Source organism: Narcine bancroftii, chromosome 3, assembly GCF_036971445.1.
Source record: "Narcine bancroftii isolate sNarBan1 chromosome 3, sNarBan1.hap1, whole genome shotgun sequence".
NCBI classification, from domain to species: Eukaryota; Metazoa; Chordata; class Chondrichthyes; order Torpediniformes; family Narcinidae; genus Narcine; species Narcine bancroftii.
In genome coordinates, this window is record NC_091471.1 from 113,706,792 (window position 1) to 113,729,718 (window position 22,927).

The following is a 22,927-nucleotide window of genomic DNA, read 5'->3' on the forward strand; positions in this document are numbered from 1 at the left end:
TGGAGGACGTGGGGGGGGGAGGACGTGGGGGGGGAGGACGTGGGGGGGGGAGGACGTGGGGGGGGAGGACGTGGGGGGGGAGGACGTGGGGGGGGAGGACGTGGGGGGGGAGGACGTGGGGGGGGAGGACGTGGGGGGGGAGGACGTGGGGGGGAGGACGTGGGGGGGGAGGACGTGGGGGGGGAGGACGTGGGGGGGGAGGACGTGGGGGGGGAGGACGTGGGGGGGGAGGACGTGGGGGGGGAGGACGTGGGGGGGGGAGGACGTGGGGGGGGAGGACGTGGGGGGGGGAGGACGTGGGGGGGGAGGACGTGGGGGGGGAGGACGTGGGGGGGGAGGACGTGGGGGGGGAGGACGTGGGGGGGGGAGGACGTGGGGGGGGAGGACGTGGGGGGGGAGGACGTGGGGGGGGAGGACGTGGGGGGGGAGGACGTGGGGGGGGAGGACGTGGGGGGGGAGGACGTGGGGGGGAGGACGTGGGGGGGAGGACGTGGGGGGGGAGGACGTGGGGGGGGAGGACGTGGGGGGGGAGGACGTGGGGGGGGAGGACGTGGGGGGGGGGAGGACGTGGGGGGGAGGACGTGGGGGGGAGGACGTGGGGGGGAGGACGTGGGGGGGGAGGACGTGGGGGGGGGAGGACGTGGGGGGGGAGGACGTGGGGGGGGAGGACGTGGGGGGGGGAGGACGTGGGGGGGGAGGACGTGGGGGGGGAGGACGTGGGGGGGGAGGACGTGGGGGGGGAGGACGTGGGGGGGGAGGACGTGGGGGGGGAGGACGTGGGGGGGGGAGGACGTGGGGGGGGAGGACGTGGGGGGGGAGGACGTGGGGGGGGAGGACGTGGGGGGGGAGGACGTGGGGGGGGAGGACGTGGGGGGGGAGGACGTGGGGGGGGAGGACGTGGGGGGGGAGGACGTGGGGGGGGAGGACGTGGGGGGGGAGGACGTGGGGGGGGAGGACGTGGGGGGGGAGGACGTGGGGGGGGGAGGACGTGGGGGGGGAGGACGTGGGGGGGGAGGACGTGGGGGGGGAGGACGTGGGGGGGGAGGACGTGGGGGGGGGAGGACGTGGGGGGGGAGGACGTGGGGGGGGGAGGACGTGGGGGGGGAGGACGTGGGGGGGGAGGACGTGGGGGGGGAGGACGTGGGGGGGGGAGGACGTGGGGGGGGAGGACGTGGGGGGGGAGGACGTGGGGGGGGAGGACGTGGGGGGGGGGGAGGACGTGGGGGGGGAGGACGTGGGGGGGGGAGGACGTGGGGGGGGAGGACGTGGGGGGGGAGGACGTGGGGGGGGAGGACGTGGGGGGGGAGGACGTGGGGGGGGAGGACGTGGGGGGGGAGGACGTGGGGGGGGGGGGAGGACGTGGGGGGGGAGGACGTGGGGGGGGAGGACGTGGGGGGGGAGGACGTGGGGGGGGAGGACGTGGGGGGGGAGGACGTGGGGGGGGAGGACGTGGGGGGGGAGGACGTGGGGGGGGAGGACGTGGGGGGGGAGGACGTGGGGGGGGAGGACGTGGGGGGGGAGGACGTGGGGGGGGAGGACGTGGGGGGGAGGACGTGGGGGGGGAGGACGTGGGGGGGGAGGACGTGGGGGGGGAGGACGTGGGGGGGAGGACGTGGGGGGGGAGGACGTGGGGGGGGGAGGACGTGGGGGGGGAGGACGTGGGGGGGGAGGACGTGGGGGGGGAGGACGTGGGGGGGGGAGGACGTGGGGGGGGAGGACGTGGGGGGGAGGACGTGGGGGGGGAGGACGTGGGGGGGGAGGACGTGGGGGGGGAGGACGTGGGGGGGGAGGACGTGGGGGGGGAGGACGTGGGGGGGGAGGACGTGGGGGGGGAGGACGTGGGGGGGGAGGACGTGGGGGGGGAGGACGTGGGGGGGAGGACGTGGGGGGGAGGACGTGGGGGGGGAGGACGTGGGGGGGGAGGACGTGGGGGGGGAGGACGTGGGGGGGGAGGACGTGGGGGGGGAGGACGTGGGGGGGGAGGACGTGGGGGGGGAGGACGTGGGGGGGGAGGACGTGGGGGGGGAGGACGTGGGGGGGGAGGACGTGGGGGGGGAGGACGTGGGGGGGGAGGACGTGGGGGGGAGGACGTGGGGGGGGAGGACGTGGGGGGGGAGGACGTGGGGGGGGAGGACGTGGGGGGGGAGGACGTGGGGGGGGAGGACGTGGGGGGGGAGGACGTGGGGGGGAGGACGTGGGGGGGGAGGACGTGGGGGGGGAGGACGTGGGGGGGGAGGACGTGGGGGGGGAGGACGTGGGGGGGGAGGACGTGGGGGGGGAGGACGTGGGGGGGAGGACGTGGGGGGGGAGGACGTGGGGGGGAGGACGTGGGGGGGGAGGACGTGGGGGGGGAGGACGTGGGGGGGGAGGACGTGGGGGGGGAGGACGTGGGGGGGGAGGACGTGGGGGGGGAGGACGTGGGGGGGGAGGACGTGGGGGGGGAGGACGTGGGGGGGGAGGACGTGGGGGGGGAGGACGTGGGGGGGGAGGACGTGGGGGGGGAGGACGTGGGGGGGGAGGACGTGGGGGGGGAGGACGTGGGGGGGGAGGACGTGGGGGGGGAGGACGTGGGGGGGGAGGACGTGGGGGGGAGGACGTGGGGGGGGAGGACGTGGGGGGGGAGGACGTGGGGGGGGAGGACGTGGGGGGGGGAGGACGTGGGGGGGGAGGACGTGGGGGGGGAGGACGTGGGGGGGGAGGACGTGGGGGGGGAGGACGTGGGGGGGGAGGACGTGGGGGGGGAGGACGTGGGGGGGGAGGACGTGGGGGGGGAGGACGTGGGGGGGGAGGACGTGGGGGGGGAGGACGTGGGGGGGGAGGACGTGGGGGGGGAGGACGTGGGGGGGGAGGACGTGGGGGGGGAGGACGTGGGGGGGGAGGACGTGGGGGGGGAGGACGTGGGGGGGGGAGGACGTGGGGGGGGAGGACGTGGGGGGGGAGGACGTGGGGGGGGAGGACGTGGGGGGGGAGGACGTGGGGGGGGAGGACGTGGGGGGGGAGGACGTGGGGGGGGAGGACGTGGGGGGGAGGACGTGGGGGGGGAGGACGTGGGGGGGGAGGACGTGGGGGGGAGGACGTGGGGGGGGAGGACGTGGGGGGGAGGACGTGGGGGGGGGAGGTGTGGGGGGGGAGGACGTGGGGGGGGAGGACGTGGGGGGGGAGGACGTGGGGGGGGAGACGTTGTGGGGGGGGAGGACGTGGGGGGGGAGGACGTGGGGGGGGAGGACGTGGGGGGGGAGGACGTGGGGGGGGAGGACGTGGGGGGGGAGGACGTGGGGGGGGAGGACGTGGGGGGGGAGGACTGTGGGGGGGGAGGACGTGGGGGGGGAGGACGTGGGGGGGGGAGGACGTGGGGGGGGAGGACGTGGGGGGGGAGGACGTGGGGGGGGAGGACGTGGGGGGGGGAGGACGTGGGGGGGGAGGACGTGGGGGGGGAGGACGTGGGGGGGAGGACGTGGGGGGGAGGACGTGGGGGGGGAGGACGTGGGGGGGGGAGGACGTGGGGGGGGAGGACGTGGGGGGGGAGGACGTGGGGGGGGAGGACGTGGGGGGGGAGGACGTGGGGGGGGAGGACGTGGGGGGGGAGGACGTGGGGGGGGAGGACGTGGGGGGGGAGGACGTGGGGGGGGAGGACGTGGGGGGGGAGGACGTGGGGGGGGAGGACGTGGGGGGGGAGGACGTGGGGGGGGAGGACGTGGGGGGGGAGGACGTGGGGGGGAGGACGTGGGGGGGAGGACGTGGGGGGGAGGACGTGGGGGGGAGGACGTGGGGGGGGAGGACGTGGGGGGGGAGGACGTGGGGGGGGAGGACGTGGGGGGGGAGGACGTGGGGGGGGAGGACGTGGGGGGGGAGGACGTGGGGGGGGAGGACGTGGGGGGGGAGGACGTGGGGGGGAGGACGTGGGGGGGGAGGACGTGGGGGGGGAGGACGTGGGGGGGGAGGACGTGGGGGGGGAGGACGTGGGGGGGGAGGACGTGGGGGGGGAGGACGTGGGGGGGGAGGACGTGGGGGGGGAGGACGTGGGGGGGGAGGACGTGGGGGGGGAGGACGTGGGGGGGGAGGACGTGGGGGGGGAGGACGTGGGGGGGGAGGACGTGGGGGGGGAGGACGTGGGGGGGGAGGACGTGGGGGGGGAGGACGTGGGGGGGGAGGACGTGGGGGGGAGGACGTGGGGGGGGAGGACGTGGGGGGGGAGGACGTGGGGGGGGAGGACGTGGGGGGGGAGGACGTGGGGGGGGAGGACGTGGGGGGGGAGGACGTGGGGGGGGAGGACGTGGGGGGGGAGGACGTGGGGGGGGAGGACGTGGGGGGGAGGACGTGGGGGGGGAGGACGTGGGGGGGGAGGACGTGGGGGGGGAGGACGTGGGGGGGAGGACGTGGGGGGGGAGGACGTGGGGGGGGGAGGACGTGGGGGGGGAGGACGTGGGGGGGGAGGACGTGGGGGGGGAGGACGTGGGGGGGAGGACGTGGGGGGGAGGACGTGGGGGGGAGGACGTGGGGGGGAGGACGTGGGGGGGGAGGACGTGGGGGGGGAGGACGTGGGGGGGAGGACGTGGGGGGGGAGGACGTGGGGGGGGAGGACGTGGGGGGGGAGGACGTGGGGGGGGAGGACGTGGGGGGGGAGGACGTGGAGGGGGAGGACGTGGAGGGGGAGGACGTGGAGGGGGAGGACGTGGAGGGGGAGGACGTGGAGGGGGAGGACGTGGAGGGGGAGGACGTGGGGGGGGAGGACGTGGAGGGGGAGGACGTGGAGGGGGAGGACGTGGACCTGTCCACGTCCTGTCCAGAGAAGAAACAAGCCTTCCGTCGCGCATGCAGCCATCTTCAGCGCAAACTCCGGGAGATCCAAAATGAGTGGTGGACTAGCCTCGCCAAACGAACACAGCTCAGCGCGGACATTGGCGACTTCAGGGGTTTCTACGAGGCTCTAAAGGCTGTGTACGGCCCCTCACCCCAAGTCCAAAGCCCGCTGCGCAGCTCAGACGGCAAAGTCCTCCTCAGCGACAAGATCTCCATCCTCAACCGATGGTCAGAACACTTCCAATCTCTTTTCAGTGCCAACCGCTCAGTCCAAGATTCCGCCCTGCTCCAGCTCCCTCAACAGCCCCCAAGGCTAGAGCTGGATGAGGTTCCCACCCTGGATGAGACATATAAGGCAATCGAACAACTGAAAAGTGGCAAAGCAGCAGGTATGGATGGAATCCCCCCAGAAGTCTGGAAGGCTGGCGGCAAAACTCTGCATGCCAAACTGCATGAGTTTTTCAAGCTTTGTTGGGACCAAGGTAAACTGCCTCAGGATCTTCGTGATGCCACCATCATCACCCTGTACAAAAACAAAGGCGAGAAATCAGACTGCTCAAACTACAGGGGAATCACGTTGCTCTCCATTGCAGGCAAAATCTTCGCTAGGATTCTACTAAATAGAATAATACCTAGTGTCGCCGAGAATATTCTCCCAGAATCACAGTGCGGCTTTCGCGCAAACAGAGGAACCACTGACATGGTCTTTGCCCTCAGACAGCTCCAAGAAAAGTGCAGAGAACAAAACAAAGGACTCTACATCACCTTTGTTGACCTCACCAAAGCCTTCGACACCGTGAGCAGGAAAGGGCTTTGGCAAATACTAGAGCGCATCGGATGTCCCCCAAAGTTCCTCAACATGATTATCCAACTGCACGAAAACCAACAAGGTCGGGTCAGATACAGCAATGAGCTCTCTGAACCCTTCTCCATTAACAATGGCGTGAAGCAAGGCTGTGTTCTCGCACCAACCCTCTTTTCAATCTTCTTCAGCATGATGCTGAACCAAGCCATGAAAGACCCCAACAATGAAGACGCTGTTTACATCCGGTACCGCACGGATGGCAGTCTCTTCAATCTGAGGCGCCTGCAAGCTCACACCAAGACACAAGAGAAACTTGTCCGTGAACTACTCTTTGCAGATGATGCCGCTTTAGTTTCCCATTCAGAGCCAGCTCTTCAGCGCTTGACGTCCTGCTTTGCGGAAACTGCCAAAATGTTTGGCCTGGAAGTCAGCCTGAAGAAAACTGAGGTCCTCCATCAGCCAGCTCCCCACCATGACTACCAGCCCCCCCACATCTCCATCGGGCACACAAAACTCAAAACAGTCAACCAGTTTACCTATCTCGGCTGCACCATTTCATCAGATGCAAGGATCGACAATGAGATAGACAACAGACTCGCCAAGGCAAATAGCGCCTTTGGAAGACTACACAAAAGAGTCTGGAAAAACAACCAACTGAAAAACCTCACAAGATAAGCGTATACAGAGCCGTTGTCATACCCACACTCCTGTTCGGCTCCGAATCATGGGTCCTCTACCGGCACCACCTACGGCTCCTAGAACGCTTCCACCAGCGTTGTCTCCGCTCCATCCTCAACATCCATTGGAGCGCTTACACCCCTAACGTCGAAGTACTCGAGATGGCAGAGGTCGACAGCATCGAGTCCACGCTGCTGAAGATCCAGCTGCGCTGGATGGGTCACGTCTCCAGAATGGAGGACCATCGCCTTCCCAAGATCGTGTTATATGGCGAGCTCTCCACTGGCCACCGTGACAGAGGTGCACCAAAGAAAAGGTACAAGGACTGCCTAAAGAAATCTCTTGGTGCCTGCCACATTGACCACCGCCAGTGGGCTGATAACGCCTCAAACCGTGCATCTTGGCGCCTCACAGTTTGGCGGGCAGCAACCTCCTTTGAAGAAGACCGCAGAGCCCACCTCATTGACAAAAGGCAAAGGAGGAAAAACCCAACACCCAACCCCAACCAACCAATTTTCCCTTGCAACCGCTGCAATCATGTCTGCCTGTCCCGCATCGGACTTGTCAGCCACAAACGAGCCTGCAGCTGACGTGGACTTTTTACCCCCTCCATAAATCTTCGTCCGCGAAGCCAAGCCAAAGATATATATCAGTACTATTTTCTCATCAAATTGAAAAGCATCAAGAAACCTCAGCAATAATTCTAAAAATTACCAACTAAAAGGATTAAAATTTTAGCAATGTGCACTTCAACAATCTTGGAAGAGAAAATGAAAGCAAAAGATCATATAACCGATTTTGACACTTATTTATTGAATAAGGAGTTATTTGTCCCATTGCGTTCATGTTGGTGCAGAACAACCCTGCTCTTTACTCCTCCTTTCTCTCGAGCTCTGCAACTTGTTTTTGTCACATGGCCTTCAACTCCCCTTTGAATCTTTTTGCCACCTACCTACACTAAGTAGATAATTTGCAGTTATCTTTGGGATGTGGGAAGGAACAACTACTCGAGTTGAAACACATCCAGCCCTGGGGAGAACATGCGAGGTCAGATTTGAACAGAGGTCTCTGGAAATATAGTGCCATCCCAGTAAGTGACAACGTCATGAAAAGCAAGTTTTACACTGCCAATATTAAATGATAACAACTCCCACTTGAAATAGACATGAAAATAATTGCCCACGAATCTCAGCCAAATCTGCTCGTTGACTCAACTTGCAGTTCAGGAAACTCAAGTTGAACACCACTCCCTTCCTCTGTCCACACCATGACCCCACTTCTATAGCTGCACGCTCCATTGATGTAGGCAGAAGTCAGAATGGAATTATATCTGGCTCTGAATCTGTGCAATAAAGTGGAAAAATTCCACTGAAGCAGAGATTCCAAGTTCATTCAGTCTGATCTTTTTAAAAAAAAAATTGACCAAATGCACAGGCTGAAATACAACAGTTCAGTGACTGCCAGAGAAGGATCCAAGGTCACTCGTCATCAGTACAAGGGGAGAAGCGGGAAACATTCTCCAGAGGAGAATGCACTAAATGAGAGTACACCGACATAGATAACTAGCCACTTTAAGTGGACTCTTGTTGCTATTTATCAGCAGGCACACCATCACAGAATTCCTTTTGATCTTCGTGACCATTCAACACAGCAAAATGTTAAAATGAAGGTTCCTGTATTTGTGCTATTGTGGAGTAGTGCAGTTCGGAGTGCAATGTTTGCAACAGAATTAAAATCTGATAAGAAAACCCATGAAGGGGCCGCATCTTAGCCCACAACACTCAAGAGCTATATGGAATGGCTGGCCTTTGTTGAATTGGGCGAGGATCTGGAGCCTCATAAGCGCATTTTATTCCTGACAGATCTCTATGCCAGGGCAAGGAGACATACAATTCCAATTGCCTCATCTTTTGAATCCAATTCTAGCTTCCTTGCTCGGGTGGAATGGCAAGATATCCTCCGTGAACAACTTGCACAGCCTCTCCCATGGGAAATGCTGGAGCAAAAATCCGCAGATACTTTTAACCTAAAGCCTTCTAACCATCGCCAATTCTGATGAAAAATTATTGATCCCAAGAAGTTAAATCTGTCGCTCGCTCAACACATGCTGCTTAACTTGCTTTGCATTTTCAATGTTTTCTGTTTGTGTTCACAACTTGAGGGCTTTCCCTTTCATTTTTGTTAATGGCTTTGTATGAACAAGTCATGCAAGAGATTTTGCATTATGGCTGGGACCCCAGAGCTATTTGTTTGGGCAGTGATCCGCATCGGACTTGTCAGCCACAAACGAGCCTGCAGCTGACGTGGACTTTTTACCCCCTCCATAAATCTTCGTCCGCGAAGCCAAGCCAAAGATTACTGCCCCCTAGGTAAAATGATGACGACACAATATTGGGAATCCACTGCATAATTTTAGGCTCCAGTACATTGATATTTTCATGCAAACTATCAATACAGGAGCTCTCCTCCCAAAAGTCCGATCCTCATCACTTCTCTATTAGACTGGCCTACCTCACAAAACCTTGTCAGGGTCAAACCTAGTTTCTGAAAATAACTAAAAAAACAATCAAGATAAAAGCACATTGATAAGCAGCTGAAGAGGAAAAAAAACAAGCAACTTTGGGTGGGGCCTTCATCAGACACTTTGTAGAGATAAACAGAGCCCCATTATGGCCCACCCTTCTTTTTTCCTTCCTGTGGGGAAGCACCTGGCCTCCAATCCATGCTTCCTCATGACAGCTGCAACTCATTGTGGGGTGAGCCACGAGCAAAAACCACATACTTCTATAATGTGGCACTAGCTTTGATCAAGTTTTCTTGCTACACTTCATTGCAGGAATTATAAAATTTGTTTTGCCGAGATTGCATTCAAAACAGTGGACACTTGAGGATTGAATATTGCCGTTGACCAATCCATTTCCTCAAAACCAAAACTTCTCCTAACTTCCTATGCAATTCTCTGGTAGATATTTGTTTCAATTTCAATATTCCTTGATGTAATTTGGACACTATTCTGCAGTCTACATTGCTATTAATTATTGACAACATATAAGTTTACATTTTGGGCTTTAGTTAGCAGTTTCATTGCAGGAAAATGTTGAACCCAAAGAACTTGACCACACTTAACAACATCTCCCTCATGCCAAGACATCAATCTAATTTGAATTATGTTTTCTATATTCCGTTTGGGTTGATGAAACAAAACTTGGCAAATATACAATACTCACCCCTCACTGAAAGCCCTGTTCACATTTAGACAGAAACAATGCAGTATGTTAATGCATGGAATTCCATGATAAAATTAGTCAAAATATAAAATGTGGTGCAAGGTATTTGTATTGGAATTTAAGTAGAGAATACCACATCATTATTTGAAAATTAAAATCACAATACAAAATATCAGCTTGCTGCGAAACAAAATATTCTATCAAAGTCCTCAGTTTTCCAAATTTAATTGCCATGGTTACAAGATCATAAACCTCACCTTAAATGATTTGGCATATATTTTACATTTTGGTCTTGTATTAAGTACGAGAGAAACAGAGAGCAAAAAAGAGAGTGAATGTGAGAGGCAGAGACAGAGGTGGAGTTTGACCTCCATATCCTTCTTTTCAGAACCTTCTGATGCCTTCCTAACTCCATTTTCTCTTTAAGATACTCCTTAAACTGCACTGCTGTACCTAAGCTTTAGGTCATTTGCCCTAATTTCTTTTACTAGGTCTTGGTGTCAACTTTGTTTGATCATGCTTCTTACAAATTGCCTTGGGATGCTTTTTTATATGTTGAAAGACCTTTAAAAAAATATCCAGGGTATAATTCTTGTCAATTGTGCATACTTGAATACACGGTAAATAGGTGACTGAATATTGTGGCATACAGTTGGATATTTTTAGTTTAAGGATTTTTATGGGAAGACCAGAGCTACCAATGTTTTGTGCTTAGATTTACTTTTGAAGGGAGAGCAAGATAGAAGAATTTAATTTTAGTTTAGAATAGCTGAGAGCCAGCATATAATGTTAATGCTTCTTATGTAATCAAGCTCCCGATAAAATAATCTTTTAAAGAATTGGTTTCTGAGAGACCTGAAGGCCAAATTTAAACTAAATTATATTTTCTTAGGTTGCCATAAAATCTGAAATAATTTCATTGATAAAGAAAAAAGGAATCAAAACATGGTGTGTGAACGTTGGAGAGAAAGAGGATGGCACAGGATGAAGAAATTAAGGATTTTATTTTGAGGTGGTGGACAGGAATGCATGTTTTAAGAAAGAAGGACAGTGCATTAACAGGAGAAGTTGATGAGAATATCAGCTAAGATTGGTGGGAAAAGGTTTGACTGAAAAGGTTTGTCATGGGCAAGATGAGCTTGGAGTGAGACACTGAATGAAGATTGATGGAAGTTTGAGGCTTGAGCATAAGTTAATCTCAGAGGAAGAACAACCCATTTGAAAGGAACAGAAACTATCGAGGAAGCTGTGGCCTCACCTTTGGGAGGATGGAGGAGGCAGAGGAGAGCGCTTCAATTTGATACGTCAGAGAAACAAAAAATTTAGTTACCTTTCCATTCAAAAATGGCCAGAGAATGATGAACAGTTTCGCCACATGTGAACAAGAGTTTATGTGATTGGTGGATCAAACAGATTTAATTGCGAATGGGTAAACTGCATCCATAATCAACCTGTATCCCTCTGGTTTGGCAGAGATGAGGGCCAAAGGAAGAGAGAGGAATGGTTTTGATGAGGGAATAATGAAGACCACTTACAAGGAAGGAGCTCTATATTGCATAACACAATGAATTGCACAGTGCAGTCTCTGCAAGGAAGGAAGAAAGAAAGATAATTTCACTCAAATGTTTTAGGCCGTGTGGGTAAGTTGCAGAGAATGATGATTTCAAATAAAGGCAGGGTAGGTAAAACAGCAGTTTCCTCAAAAGGAGGAGAAAGTGTGTGAGGCGCTGATGAGAGAGATCTGAGAGAGATCAGATTTTGTGGTCAGAGCCAGAGAATTAATATGAACCTGACCTAATCTGTTACGATGACACACATGAAATCCCCAAGGTATTTCCCACTTTCCTCGTTACCAACAATGATGGGCAGCAAAACACCCGTCAACCACAATGCCAGCCCCATTGTCAAAATGCCTCTGTAACCATGTGATTTTCAAGGACATTAAAAAAAACTGAGGCATAGTAAAGTTAAAAGCAAATAGTCAGGCGACGGTAATCTAAAAGCCATCTGCATCACAACAATTCATTCTTAATCCGCTTACCTTCTATATGCTACAATCTCCGACCTCAATGCTGGGCATTCTTGCTCAAAGTCAGCACACACTATACAAGCTGGCAAAACTTTCCAGAGGCTTGCTGAGGAAAAAAAATAACTCACTAACATATAGCCCATTCCTACTCTTCCTTAGCTTAAATGCATGACCCCTGTTCCTCCTCAACTTGACAAAGTAGAACAAGTGACGGAATCAGAATCTGGCCTTTACTGTAAGTCTACAGCATTCAAGAATGGACTCTGTTCATTAAGCCTTTCTGAATAACCAGAGAAAGTGTAGTTGCTAAAGAAGGAAACAGACACTTACCAAGGTCAATAAGTATTGCATGCTGTTGAGATGTCAACTGTTTTAACAGCTCTTCATATGGAGTATTCTTTGGCTGTTGTTTAACAGGAAGCTGATACCTCAGTTGGTGCTGTTCTGCTAGAAGCTTCCATATTTCCCCGCGATGGTGCCGAGGAACACCTGTGGACAGATTTTCATGAGTCTTCATGAAATTCTTCATCTTAGGGTTCAGGTTCAATATCTAGAATATTATATCTGCTTTAAACAGTAAAATAACAAATCATTCTTTAACTTCATTGCTGGATCTATCCTATACCTGTAATTCTAAAAAAAATCTTCAGAAGCATGTTAAATTTGGGAGAGAGCTCGAGTAGTCAGGAGATTTGGCTCCAGCTTGGACCCAAATAACTTGGAGCTTTCAATAGGCAATAGCCGAAAATCAGAGCATTACTCAACAAGGTCCCTAATCATGAAAAACAATTTACCTAAATTTAGACTATTTTTGGCAAAAAACTACCACAAGGGTAGAGGTTCATCCATGGCCACATCTGCTCCATGTGCAATTTGGAAATGGAAGCACAATTTTTCCCCCAGCTTATTAAATTAATTGTTAACGAAATCAATGGAACTAAGCGTCAGAATTGGAGTAAAATGTGAAAATCCTAATACAGTACAATGACCAGGATCATATTTCCACCCCAAGTTTTACAGATTCTGTGGGTGAGATTCTAGATGCCCTTTAAAAACACATGGCAGCTCAGAGCCAATTGCTTCACATTGGTGTGGCTGTGCCCATGTGGCAAAGGGATGGCCCCGAGTTCTGGCAGATTTGGAGTTGGAGATGTGTACAGTGAACGCAAGTCTACCAAGGTGTGTAGCCTTTGCATCGGCATCCATGGGACAAGAAGGAAAACAGCCAAAGTGCATCCTCCAATATGGACAAGTGGTGGGAGAAGTGACATCTAGAACATGCAGAATTACCTTCTTTTGATTCCCCACCAGAACAATTGTTTATTCTGAAACACCCCCCTACCCACCTGCCCCTCTTACTACTGGCATCATTAAATAATGATACTAAGAGTATTTATACATGCAATTAAACAAAATAGTTGCCGTGAAATCACTCATCTGATGAGAACTTGTGTTTGGTTAAACTATTCCCACTGTGAAAAATCCTGACGAAGACATGCTTTCTGGTAGGGGATGCAAATTTTTAAATGGCATTGTAGGTTTCTTCAATTCATTCAGGGGTTGTGCATGTTATAGCAAGGTCAGCTGCCCAAATAGCCTGCTGGACCATTTCAGGGGGCAGCTAAGGCTTAAGCTATTTACCATGGGTCACATGTTAATTCAGATCAGACACAGCAAAAGTAAATATAAGCAAACTTTATCTCATTCCAAACAGAATAGTGGGCTCATGCTCACTTTCTATTATAGATTCATTTAATTAACTGCATTTACTTTTCCTGACAGTTATGGTGAGAACCAAACTTGCAACTTCAGAACACCAGTTCTGACCACCAGATTATTAGCCCAGTTAAACCACTGTAATGGCACACAAGCGTTGCTACCTCCACCCAACCCAAAATTATGTAGATTATGATTTCCTCAGGTAATTATTTTAAAAATTGTTCTTTAAAAATAATTCTTTTGGTTTTTTAAAAAAAAAAATCATTAACAACCTGTGTTCCTCCCCCGGCCCTTCCTCCCTCCTCTCATCTGACTCTTCCCCCATCCTTTTATTCAAGAGTTGCCAATGTTTCTTATTCTTTTCAAAGGGCCTAAAATGCTGGTTACCCGTTACTTCCTCTGGACGCTGTGTGATCTACTGAGTTTCTGCAGCACTTTTGTGTATTGCATATTAACTTCTACTTTAAAGTTATCTGTGTCTTCCAACTTTAAATTATATATTAACATTTGAACATCTAATGCCACAGTTTTCTGTCAATACATTTTTTTGAATATTTTATTCATACATGGAGTCAGTTGCAAAACTGAAAGGATACAAATATAAAAATTATAATCCATTATACATTCCATAATGGTTAACTCCTCCACTCCCACCAATCACCTCCCACCCTAGAAACCCCAAAAGAAAGACAAGAATGGAAGAGAGGAAAAGAAAGAAGGATTGATAAGAAAGTGCCACTCACTACATGGATCTCCAATATATATTGTAGCGGGCACACAGTGCGGTATTGCAAACCGCCACCTTTAGTTCACAAACTTACCTGACACATCGCGAGCTTGCAGTGCTGGGCGCCAAAGTACAGAGAGTGGATCAGCTGAAGCCCCTGCCTAAAGGCATGGGGTGCTAATGGTTCATAGCTTTAACCTGCTGGTCATGTGGACCAGCAGCTGTTCACTAACGAGCTCATTAACAGGCAGGGAATAAAAGGTATGTGTATGTCTGCAATAAACCAGTCTTGAGTTGACTATCTTTGTTTGCCTCTATTTAGTAGCATAGCAGCAGCTACAATACTCTATTTAATTCTTCGGAGAAGGTTAACGCAAGTCCCTAAGATTTAAAAATCATCCACAAATATATTACTGAAATTTGCAAATACGGGCATCAAGTTTGCAGAAATGTATCATATTTATTTCTTAAATTATAAGTAATCTTCTCAAAGGGAATACATCTATGCATCTCAGCATTCCATCGTGCCATACCTAAACATGAATCAGGTTTCAAAGTAACTACTATACATTTTCTTGCCACTGCTAATGCTATTTTGACAATTATTTTTGGTACTTAGATAATTTCAATTTTGGTCTTGCCCCTATGATATTCCCCAATAAAAATAGTTCTGGATTTTGTGGAAACTTCATTCCTCTAACCAATTCTAAAAAAAATTCTTAAATCTGTCTAAAAAAGGTCTCATCTTGGGACATGACCAAGTTGAATGTAAAAAAAGTACTACCTCTTCATCACATATAAAACATTGATCTGATAAATCTGACTTCAACCTATTTAATTTCTATGGTGTGAGATTCAATTGATGTAAAAAAAAATTATATTGAACCAACCTGTACCTTATTTATTGTATTTGTCATATTATCTTTACAAAGATAAGACCAGTTTTGTTCATCAATTCTAACATTTAAATCTGATTCCCTCAATTTTTTTTAACTGGTTTGTCATCCAGCGTGATGACACCATTGTTGCAACATGCCAGAGATCCCCTAGAACTAATGCAGAATGCAGATGAATTCTATACTGCAGAATTAGACCTTTATTGACAGGTTTATTCAAAATAGGCAGATTCACAGTTAGTCTGTTGTTAACCTTAAAGCCCCACCCTTCATTAAGGTTAAAAATGAAGGAATCCAATTTCCTCCAAATTGAAAATAGATTCAATGCCCCTTTCTCAAATTTGAAAGTGTATTCTTCCAATAAAGGCACATCAAATCTATCTCCTCATCAAGCATCACTGCAATGCTTGGTTTTCAGATGTTTGGGACATTTGTGACTTGTCTGAGTATGAAACTTGCAGCTTTGTTGCCTTGTATTTAAATGTCATTCCACCATCCATCTACAGAGGGTTGTGCAGAGGGACTTGGGAGTGCTTGTGCATGAATCACAAAAAGTTAGGTTGGAGGTGCGGCAGGTTATTAAGGAGGCAAATGGAATGTTGGCCTTCATCGCTAGAGGAATTGAATTCAGGAGTAGGGAGGTAATGTTGCAACTGTATAAGGTACTGGTGAGACCGCACCTGGAGTACTGTGTCCAGTTCTGGTCTCCATATTTGAAGAAGGATATACTGGCTTTGGAGACGGTCCAGAGGAGGTTTACTAGGTTGATCCCTGGGATGAAGGGGTTTTGTCTTATGATGAAAGATTAAATCGTCTAGGATTGTATTCGCTCGAGTTCAGAAGAATGAGAGGAGATCTTATAGAAACATATAGGATTATGAAGGGTATGGATAGGATAGATGTAGGAAGGTTTTTTGAGCTGGCCGGGGAAACTAAAACGAGAGGACACAGTCTCAAGATTTGGGGGAGTAGATTTAGGACAGAGATGAGGAAAAATAGTTTTTCCCAGAGAATAGTGAATGTTTGGAATTCTCTAACCAGGGGAGTGGTTGAGGCTGCCTCAAGAAACATATTTAAAATTTGGTTAGATAAATTTTTACATGATAGAGGAATTAGGGGATATGGGGAGTTAGGTCATAAATTAGATCAGCCATGATCGTATTGAATGGCGGAGCAGGCTCGATGGGCCATTTTTGGCCTACTCCTGTTCCTACTTCCTATGTTCCTACAGATTAATGACACTGCACATCCCATCCTCATCTGCTGCCAATTGCACATACCAAAAGATGAGAGCACTGAAAGGCAAATACAAAAGCAGCATATTTGAATGTTGTGCGATAACGATTAACATTAATACATTAACATTAAAACATTAATACAATATGTTAGAATTTGAAGAAACTAAAAATGTCAGAGCTTTATGTGAGCACAAATTTCATTAAGCATTTTGCAAACTGTGCTTGTGTTCATAAGTGAATAAGATGTTATAGTCATACAGCACAGTAACAGGTCCTTTTGTGCAATTCATCCATGCCGAACAAAATACCTGTATCAGCTAGTCCCAGTTGCCTACATTTGGCCCATATCGCTCCAAAACTTTCCTATCCATAGTACCTGTCTCATCATCATCATCATCATGGCCCACCCCTTTGCAAGCGAAGATGAACACGGTGCCTTGTAGCTCTTCTGACCTCAGAACTTTTGTTCTGTTTTCCATGGACCTTTAGGCACCATGTGCCAGGGCAAGGACTTGGAGGCAAGTGCTTTCCCAGGACAAATGCCTCCCTCTGAGGCACGACAGCCAGAGCGATGTGGGATTGCCCTGCAGTGGTCCTTTCCAAGACCATGCTTGCTGGCCGTTGTCCTTACGGATCCTTCGCCCACCAAGTTTGCTGCTGCAGACCACTAGGGAAACTGTTTCCTGCGCTGTCACAGCTGCCAGCCCCTGCTGCCAGACATAGCTGGGACCAGTACCTGTCTAAATGCCTTTAAAAAATAGTAATTATACCCATTTCTACCAGCTCCTCTGGATATATCCACCATCCTCTGTGGAAAAAGTTGTTCCTCAAGCACCCTCCTTCACTTTAAATCCATGCCCTTTAGTTTTAGATTCTCATCCTCTTGGAAAGAGACTGATCATTCATTTTGCACAAAATTGTTGGAGAAACTCAAGCCATGCAGTGTCTTTTATGTAATAAAGATAAATTATCCACGTTTTGGGTCTGAGCCCTTCATCAAGGTATGAGAAAAATAAAGGCAGATGGCTGAATAAAACAATAGATTGAGGGGCATGGGGAGGAGCGCAGGCCTGCAGGCAAGTGGCCATAGATGGATATGGGAGAGAGGACACAAGAGAAAAAAAGCTGCTAAGTGATAGGGGGAGGGGATAGCTCTCTAAATCAGTAGTTCTCAACCTTTTTCTTTCCACTCACATAGCACTTTAAGTAATCCCTATGCCATTGGTGCTCTGTAATTAGTGAGGGATTGCTTAAGGTGGTATGTGAGTGGGAAGGGAAGGTTGAGAATCTCTGCTCCAGACCCAATTGTTACCAAAATATTTTGCTTGAGAAAAATTTGTCATTGGCCCATTTCCTTTGGAGTTATGAAACCGTGCACATAATGAGTCAATTAGGTACGATTAAAACAGTGGTTTTGAACTTTTTCTTTTCACCCGTATACCACTTTAAGCAATCCCTTACTAATCACAGAGCACCTATGACACAGGGAATACTTAAAGTGGTATGTGAGTGGAAAGAAAAAGGTTGAGAACCACATCTCTAAATGGAAAGGAAAGGGAACTGGCGGAAAAGAGACAGAGGGATGGGGAAGAGAGCAAGGCAGGGGTGTGTGTAAATAAGGTGATCGTTCACTTTATCTATGCCCCTCATTATTTTATATACCTTCTAAAGTCACTGCACAACTTCCTAAATGCCAGGGTAAAAAGTCTAGCCTAATAACTCTTATAACTCAAGCCCTCCAGTCACAGTAACATGCTTGTGAATCTTTTCGACACCCTTTCCAGCACAACAGAGCTAGGCAATCAGAGATGCACGCAGGATGAACTGCATTTTTTCAACAACTGGAAATAAGTTTGCAAGGATAGGAGGCATTAACTAAACAAACCTTCTGGGGACATGCTACTAGACAAGCAGAGATGTTTCTCCACTTCTGTGTTGGGTCCTGTTTTTATATGCACATTGATGGCAACAACTTTAACCTCAGCATCGCTTCTCGATCTAAGACCCTGCATTAACTGTAAATTTTCAGAGTGCCTGCCATTTAACTGTAGAACAGCAGTACCAGGAGCCATCTCCCTCTGCTTACTGGTGTGCCTTCCCTTCCTTATACATCTATTACCTCCTGTCTATGAGACTGTGCTCCTCTCCCTGACCCTTCCCACACCATTTTGTTCAGGCATCTGCCCTCATTTTGTCATAACTTGATGAAGGGCTCAAGCACGAAATGTTGTTTTTTTTATCTTTATAATTGCGATATAAAGTCAAGTCACCTTTATTTGTCATTCACACCATGCATTGCATGGTAAAGATAGCGTTTCTCCAGGACCATGGAGCAGATTTACATAAATATAAGTTAAATATTAAGACATGTAAAGTCCACGATACACTATCCACATGTGTTCTTGGAATTCAGGAGTCTGATGCCTTGGAGGGAAAAACTGTTGCCCAATCTGGACGTAATATGGTCCGGGTGCTATGGAACCTCCTACAAGATGGCAGAAGGGAGAAAAGTTTACATGAGGGGTGTGTGAAGTTCACTGTCCAAAAGGACACTGTATGATCTGCTGAGTTTCTCCAGTATTGTGTTTTTACTCTACCATGGTGTCTGCAGACTTTCGAGTATTACTCTCATTAGTACCAGGAACAACCTCGATTTACAAGCCAACAACTCCTTTTGTCTCCCAGCAAAAGGCTGAATTGGATACAAAATGTGAACAGATTAAAACATGATAGGCCTGAGACTTTGTGATTGTAGGAAACACACCAGAATGCTGGAGGAATTCAGCTGGTTTGTTCTGCATCTATTGGAGACAAAGATATTTTGCCAACATTTGGGCCCTGAGGAAAAATCAGAAAAGGTAGAAGCAGGGAGTCTCAGATTTCAAACAATGGGGGAGGAATCCAGACCAACAAAAGGTATCAATTAAATATGATAAGGGACTAAGTGAGAACTTATCATGTCTGTGCATGGATTGCTCCACATAGCCAACAAAAAAACAGGCATAGCTGGGGCCCATGGCTACCCCTTTAAGCTGGAGAAACTGTGATGACTCAAAGGAGAAATTATTGAAGGTGAGGACAAGTTTTGCCAGTCGGAGGAGGATGGTGGTGGAAGAGGACTGGATGGTTCTATTGTCCAGAAAGAAACAAAGGGTTTTGAGGCCTTCAGTATGGGGAATGAAGGTGCATAGGGATTGGATGTCCATGGTAAATATGAGGCATTCGAGTTCAGGGAACTAAAAGTTGTTGAAGTGATGGAGAGCATGTGAAGTGTCCTGAATGTAGGTGGGGAGGGACTGGACTGGGGGGACAAACAGAGTCAAAGTAAGTGAAGACCAATTTGGTGGGGCAAGAGCACGCGGACTCGATGGGTCTGCCGGGACAATTGGGTTTGTGGATCTTGGGTAGGGGGTAGAAACAGGCAATACAGGGTTGGAAACAATAAGGTTGGAGGCTGTGCCAGGGAGGTGACTTGAAGTGATGAGTTCAGAGATGGTGCATGATACAGTGGATGGATGAGTTTTGGTGGGATCCTGTTGGAGGGGTAAGTAAGAGATGTCTGAGAATTATAATATGGCTTCTGCAGGTCAGATGGTTAGGTTCAGATTGGTGCAGAGAGAATGGAGGGCCAGGCATTCTGAGGGGATGAGATAGGAATGAGTGAGGGGAACAGTGAAGTCAATATTGTTGATGTCACATTGGCAGTTGGAAATATAAAGGTCCAGAGCAAGTATAAGATCGGAATGAGTTGTCCAGGAGGAGGAAGAAGTTTTAAAGCAGGAAAAGGGATCTGTAGTGGGGGTGGGGGGGGCGGGGTGGAGAATCGTGGTTGTGGAATAGGCATGGAGACAGAGCCAATGGAAGAAGAGTTCAACATCATGGGATGCACGGAACTCGCTAAGGTGTGGGTGAAGGGGGATGAAGGTGAGGCCGCAACAGAGGACAGAGCATTCAGTTTCCAAGAGGGGATGGTGAACAGACTTGATTGTGCCTCCCATTCAGAAAAAAAGATAAAGTATTTTCCAATCTACTTAACATGATCAAGGTAATTAAAAGATAGTATATTGCTTAGATTTTCTTTATCTTTGCCTGAGCTCACCTAGTGCCAAACACAAGTTTTGGTTACTTCTAGATTCACCTGTAGGAAGGACATAAGATGGAGCAGTGCAATGAAGATTCACCAGAATGTTGCCAGAATGAGTTATAGAGAGGTTGAGTATTTCCTGGTGTGCAGGAGACTGAGGGTGACCATATTGAAAGTTATAATATCATGAGAGGCATGGGTAAAATAAATGCTCACAGTCTTTTGTCCCTGGGTAAACAAATTTAGAATGAAGTGTTTTTGGTTCAAGATTAGAGAGGGACCCATGTGGCAATGTTTTCTATTCGGAGAGTGGTTGTATCTAGAACGAGCTGCCACAAGGAAATAGAAGCAGACACAATTTTAACATTCAAAAGACGTTTGGGCAGATATATGGACAGGAATGTCTTAGAAAGATACAGGCCGAATGTAGGCAAATGGGACTAGCCCAGAGTGCCAACTTGGTCAGCATGTACAAATTTTTAGACCATAAAATGCAGGAGCAGAATTAGGCTATTCAGCCCATCATATCTGCTTTACCATTCAAATCACGGCTGATGCATTTTTTTTCAAATCCCATTTTCCGGCTTCTCCCCATAACCTTCAACACCCTTATCCACCAAGAACCCATCAACCTCTGCTTTAAATATACCCAATGACTTGGTCTCCACAGCTGTCTGTGGCAATTAATTCCACAAATTCATCACCCTCTGGATGATGAAACTTCTTACCTCTGTTCTCAAAGGATTCCCTTTTATTTTGAGGCTGTGTCCACCAGTTCTCACATGACTGGAAAAAACCTCCACATCCACTCTATCCAGCCCGGAAAATACACTTATCCAGCACTTACCAACCTCAATAGGTGCTGGATACCTGGGGTTTTACTGTATTTGCAATCCTCCAAATCTGGCCTCTACTATGGGCTACCATGCCTTCAGCTCTCAAGCCTCTGAAGTGAGCATTTCCCTGCTCCTTTAAGACTCTCTCCAAAAGCTACATTCAAGTCAGCTTTAGATTTTTTTGGCCCAACTTTTTCTCAACTGCAGGATTATTATCCTTCGAACCATACAAGTCGTACCATGTTGAAGGCATACACAAATTGAAGTTTGTTGCCACTGACTCTGAGCACGTGGAGTTGAACAAAATGTCACGGTGCAACAGGGTTGTCGACAAATACTTCAACATCCTTGACTCTACCCCATCCATTGAAATATTGGCTTTTTTTGGAGAGGAGAGGGGAGAAAGAAATGGGAGTGAATTGTGTGAGACAAATGACTATGCAATGTTTCCCAACAAAAGACCAACAAATTCAGTTACTTTGAGAAGTACCTTTGGTAATCCATATTTGACGATCATAAACTTGTGTTTTAGACTGAAGAATCACAAGTTAAAATACATTCAAGGAACAGATACAAGTAATACGTTAAGTGAACTTCCAGCAGCCAAGGGTCCAATAAATTACAGAGGGATAAAGGACAAAGTGATCATATGTTTTCAAAAACATGTTTAACATTTGTAAATTGGCATCCAAAGTAAAACTGGAATGTATACAAGCTTCAAGCTAAATTCGAGTCACAATATACTTAGAACTGCAATTTAAACTTGCAGCTTCATAACTGCGCGTTCTTCTCAAAACCAAAGCCAAAAATGACATAATTGGACCACAATGAAAACACACTTAACAATAAGTAATGAAGATTAAACTATACCAACCATAACATGAAATTAACCCCTTCATATCCTGTAGGAGATGCTGAAAATAGGAGGCTCAGAAAAGGGTAACATGTATCCAAACTGACATGCATGTGCATACCATATGAAATAAGTTATTTGGGTGCTGTGCTGTGGAGAGGCAGGGAATTTCATAGACATATTAACAAATGCTCCCACACTTAAGATAAGGGACCCTTCGGTGAGAGAATTGTAAGACAGCGACTCCATGCACTTTCAGGGTTTTCCAATGTACCTCAGGGGCTTTTAGAATGGATTAATGAGTTTTATAGTCATGTACATGAATACAGTGTCCAAATGCACCCAAATTCCTGCTTGCTGCAGCTATACAAGTATGAAACATACACAAACAAGGATTTCTCCCTTCACCCATTTAACCAAGGCTTGGACTTCACCCCATCGAAACTGAGTCTCTCTCTCTCTCTCTCCATTCCATTTGCTGACCAAATCTCTGATCCCACTACCACTCCCAATAACTCTGCACCATCCCCATCTTCCCTCAATGATACGTTGTAAACATTTAGCAATTTTAACATGCTTAAAATGTTGCAGTAATCAAATAACAATGCATTGCTCAGAGACATGGGTCACAAATGCATTTATTAAGTATCATTTGATATGTAGGGTTGTATAGCCCTTACTTCAGCTCATATTATGAGCTGCAGATACATAATCAAGATAATTATTTTCACCCAAATTTTAGGAACATCATAAAACCAGAAATGCCACACTCCATGCATAGAATCACTGGGGTCTTATGCAAAGGCACTATTATCAAGGTATAAAGTGACACTGCCATTTGCATTGAGATTCTAATCTGGCACTTTGTGGATGGACCTGTGCTCATGCACACATTTGCTTGTTTTGCTGGACCTACTCATCCTAGAAAGGACATATAATTAGTTTCTCATAACAAGCACCACACTGGAGAAACTCAGCAGGTCAAACAGTGCACTTCAAAGCAAAAATAAAGATACATAACCAACATTTTGGGCT

General features: G+C 49.6%; 1 protein-coding gene across 13 annotated transcripts in view; it reads right to left on the reverse strand.

Moving 5' to 3' along the window:
- The window catches only part of LOC138757498 (TBC1 domain family member 1-like), a 312,814-nt gene that overhangs the window by 31,007 nt on the left and 258,880 nt on the right, over nt 1-22,927 (reverse strand). For 12 of the 13 annotated variants that reach the window (XM_069924958.1, XM_069924959.1, XM_069924956.1 and 9 more), the window contains one exon: nt 11,870-12,028. In XM_069924958.1, the coding sequence (XP_069781059.1) occupies nt 11,870-12,028 (159 nt within the window). Of the gene's footprint in view, nt 1-11,869; nt 12,029-22,276; nt 22,367-22,927 lie in introns of those variants that run through there. The other variant, XM_069924968.1, reaches the window with a different exon arrangement.